The following is a 3,880-nucleotide window of genomic DNA, read 5'->3' as shown; positions in this document are numbered from 1 at the left end:
TATAGTTGTATATGTGTTTCAAAAATCAAACTATAAGAACCCATATATAAGTACAAACAAACACAGCTATCACTTTCTTTAATTTGCAATATGCATATAAACAATAGGTGATATGCAACATACGAGTAGGCTAGTACAACATGTGTACACCATGTGGACGACTAACTGCTATCATGGGAAACAATCAACAATTGCTTTTTTGTTGGACTAGAGGCCTACATATTTCTGTTATGTGACTACAACACTAACAGAAACAGAATAATAAGGAGTTAAAGAGGTGCCCTAAAACGACCTCAAGTATACAGACTACAGAGTACCTAACCACATAGATGTGCCGTCTTTACACACATATTTATTTACTGTAATTTTATCTGCAAGAAGCCCTCTGGTGCTAGTATGATATCAGTTCTTAGGGAAGAGCTGAAGGTGAAACCCATCTGGGAAGCTCAGTCCTGGGGTACGGACTATGCTCCCTCCTTTCACCGTCCTCCATCTGAAATGAGAACATTCGTGCTTGCTTGCTTAGAAAAAGTTGATTCCACCATTGTTATTGGAGAGGAAGTGTAATATATGCACATCGATTCAGATGACAAATTTTACCTGTATTTTGTCACCAGGCAGTGCATGAAGGTTGCCATCAGGACCTTGGTGAGGTCGGTTCCGACGCAGAACCGGAGACCTCCGCCGAAGGCCATGAAATGCTTGGTTCCTCCGGTGATTTCCATCTTATCCTGCTCAAGCGAATGCTCAGGGGTGTTACTTCAGAATCAACACTCAAAAACAGAACACTTAACTTCCGTGTGCAACTGTGCATGCAGCTTGCTTAAGATCGAAGTAGATGCATGATGGAGGCTTCTAGAAGCTGGAATTATTCTACTGGCATTTGCTTCATGGCAACTGTTTCTACTGCTATAACACAAGTAAGTTGGCTTCCTTTCTTTATTCCTACGTGTTCCTTATCAGCAGAACATTGAGTATAATTTGACAATATGCTGCTCTAGAAGCTGACTTGACCGCCCTCAACCATGTAGACTAATCACGTAGCACAATGAAGGTAACTGAGCTTATAGACTTTAGTTACCGTACTTCCATGTTCATTCTCTGGGTAGAATTACTAGAACTCTCACTTCTATATTTGTGGGAAATTCACAATATTTTATATGAATTACATACACATTGACGATTCAATAACTGCCTGTTGCCATTGGGTCTAATAGCTTCCAAGTGCAAATAGTTACTAATTTTTTAATGGTTTATTTTGGTTCGATTGGTCAAACTTCGGGGATTATAGACTAAGTCGTTTACTTGGCACACTGGGAACCTTGGGAGTTTAAACAAACAAAACCCTGGAGCTACCACGTAAAGTTACACTCTGTCATATATTTATTTAGCTTACTGAAATTAACCCTAAGATTCAGTTCGCATCCAAAATGAAATATGTAAAGTTGATGCCAACTTGTATAAAGATGAAAGTTCACAAACCTGCCACCTCCATGGATTAAACGCCAATGGATCTTCGTAAATTTCGGGATTTAAGTGCACTGCTGGAGGACAGACCATGACTGCCCAGCCTGCTGGAATAGTGTAGCCTGCACCCAAAGGAGAAAACGAATGCAGAAAACTATCAGATCTCTTAAACTCACGGCAAGAACCGAAAAGTGACACACCATGATATTAACGTACTCAATTACCTTTGAATTCAATGTCTTGCAACGCCTTCCGAAAAATACCTGGCACGATGTTGGCTATCCTTGCTATCTCCAACGTGACCTTCATGCACAACGTGGAGATCGAGGTAGTGAGGCATAGCATCAGTTTTTATTCATCAGAGGCTAAATTCAAGTGGAGTTTCTGTTTTGTTCTCTCAATTTCTTTTAACTGTTACATGGAGTGAATTACTTAAGTGTCCAGCTTTCGTCATAGCTTAGCTAATGCTGGTTAGGCTCACCTGAGAGGTGAAGGTCATGGACTTGTACTCTGCCCATGTGAGGCCAGCATCTGGGTCCTTCCTGTTCCTGACAATCGCCTCGTGTTCCTCCTAGCCACACAAAGAGCATTATCTCGTCATTTGTTATTTGGCACAAGTAGCCCGCCTAGTTGCACGCCTTGCTCAGGACACAACATCGTCGAGCGAGAAGTCGCACGCGGTTTGTACAACTAACCGTTAACGCCTCAAGCACCCTTGGGTTGTCAGTGAGGAGCTTGATGCCTAGCGTGAGGGCCAAGGCCGTCGTCTCGAAGCTCGCGAAGAGGAGCACGAACATGAGGTCCAGCGCCACGGCCTCCGTCAGGACGGGGTTCTCCTTTCTCAGCTCCTCGATCATGATGTCTAGGAAGTCCTCGCGCTTCCTCCCCGGGTCGGCCATCCGCTCCTTCATCATCCCCTTGAGCACCTTCATGGCGTTCCTCCTCCCCTGTACACACATGCATGCATGTAATTTCAGCTACGTCACGTGTTTAGAATTTCAGTCAGTTAGAGTCTTAAGGGAGTGGGTTCTGCCGCGTGAGTACGGAACCATTGACTTAAGGGAAGCCATTGACTGGTCGTATGTTGACTTGACACGCATGCATGTGCAGTTTTGTGCACTGCATGCGTACGTCGGTGGTCAATAAGCATTGCGCGCATCGGCGCATGTTGTGTACCTTCATGCACTCATGATATGCAGTGCCGGGGATGTCCATCGGGAAGGAGATCAGGCCGCGGATGAAGGCCACGAAGTTCTTCCTCAGGTTCTCAGATGGCTTTGACGGCTCGTAACCGATCAACTTCTTCGCAGTAATGTCAAAGATCATCTGGGAGAAGAGATGCACACATCAGCAATCTAAGCCTTGATGTTCAAAAAATGAGCTCCCTAGCTAGGAATGTTTGCTCCAGCAACACATGCAAGAAGTGGACGTCTTACGGCGGAGAGGCCGTCCTTGAGCTCGATGCTTGGCTGGCCTGCCCACGAGGTGAGGGTGGTGCGGCAGGCGGCATCAGTTTCAGCAAGGAGCACCGCCCGGAGGTTCTCCTGGCCATACAGCCGGAGCACGAGGGTCTTGAGGTACTTGTACATGAAGCCGTGGAGGGAGCCGACGTTGTCGCGGCCGAAGATCTCGGTGAACGTGGCCGGGTACCAGCTCTCGAACAGCTTCCCCTCCTGCTGGAACACATAGTGGTTCAGGTCCGGGTCGGCGGACACGATCACCGCCCGCCCGACGACGCTGGTCTTGAAGACAGTACCGTACCTACACGTACGAACATCTCCAATATGTTACAGCAAGCTCAGTTCATATGTACTTTCTCCAATGTGACAATGCCTGAAATAATCGATTGTGGTCGGACACTGGGTGGTTAACTACCCTACCTGTTCACTCTGTCCTTGACAAAGGGGGAGACATCGCAAGTAGGGTTCGGAGCGAAGAACTGCATGGTCTCGCCAAGGAGAGGGAGGCCGAGGGAGCCCGGAGGCAGCCGACCGTTTACCTTGGGATGGCTCCATCTATACGCCCACAGGAAAGAAACCACGGCCATGGCCGAGGCAACAGCCCATACAGCTAGAGATAGTGTTTCCATGGCCTTCACAAGAAGGTTATTAGCTTGTGCGCTGTGTCGATCCTACCAAGCAGGTTAGGTCAAGGGCAATGGCGGTGCTCGCGGAGGGAGGAGAAGCTAGTGCAAGATATGGCTGCAGCAAAGTACCGGGAGCTATGTTGGGAGATCGCCTTGCTTTATATAGAGGCTTGGGCTGAAATGCAAGGAAATTAAACAAATGGAGGAAGAGGAATTATTGTCCAATTGCGTTTTTTTTTCCTGACGGAGAGAATCCACCTACAAGCTTGTGCTGTGTTTTTTTATGTTCCGATGACTCAGCTAAATGCCACAGGAGGTCAGCTGTGC

The 3,880-nt window shown here is 47.0% G+C and overlaps 1 protein-coding gene across 1 annotated transcript; it reads right to left on the bottom strand.

The window, feature by feature from the left end:
- Positions 1 to 402: 402 nt before the first annotated feature.
- On the bottom strand, positions 403 to 3,556 carry LOC124681790 (cytochrome P450 87A3-like). Its single transcript, XM_047216613.1, has 9 exons — positions 3,348 to 3,556; positions 2,904 to 3,228; positions 2,644 to 2,793; positions 2,163 to 2,414; positions 1,949 to 2,038; positions 1,692 to 1,770; positions 1,483 to 1,589; positions 601 to 731; positions 403 to 493 (listed from the first exon to the last, which is right to left on the bottom strand). The coding sequence occupies exons 1-9, from the start codon at positions 3,554 to 3,556 to the stop codon at positions 403 to 405; spliced, it is 1,434 nt and encodes a 477-aa protein (XP_047072569.1).
- Between the last annotated feature and the right edge of the window lie 324 nt (positions 3,557 to 3,880).

The sequence above is a fragment of the Lolium rigidum genome, unplaced genomic scaffold (genome assembly GCF_022539505.1).
Source record: "Lolium rigidum isolate FL_2022 unplaced genomic scaffold, APGP_CSIRO_Lrig_0.1 contig_56197_1, whole genome shotgun sequence".
NCBI lineage: Eukaryota > Viridiplantae > Streptophyta > Magnoliopsida > Poales > Poaceae > Lolium > Lolium rigidum.
This window is presented reverse-complemented; position numbering and strand designations above follow the sequence as displayed.

Bases quoted from the DNA above. Each gene is read 5' to 3' on its own strand.
- LOC124681790 (XM_047216613.1), bottom strand. From the start codon at position 3,556: ATGGAAACACTATCTCTAGCTGTATGGGCTGTTGCCTCGGCCATGGCC. The intron at 3,229-3,347 runs GTAGGGTAGTTA...TCGTACGTGTAG, and splicing joins GTCAAGGACAGAGTGAACAG to GTACGGTACTGTCTTCAAGA. The intron at 1,590-1,691 runs GTAATTGAGTAC...CTTTGGGTGCAG, and splicing joins GCAAGACATTGAATTCAAAG to GCTACACTATTCCAGCAGGC.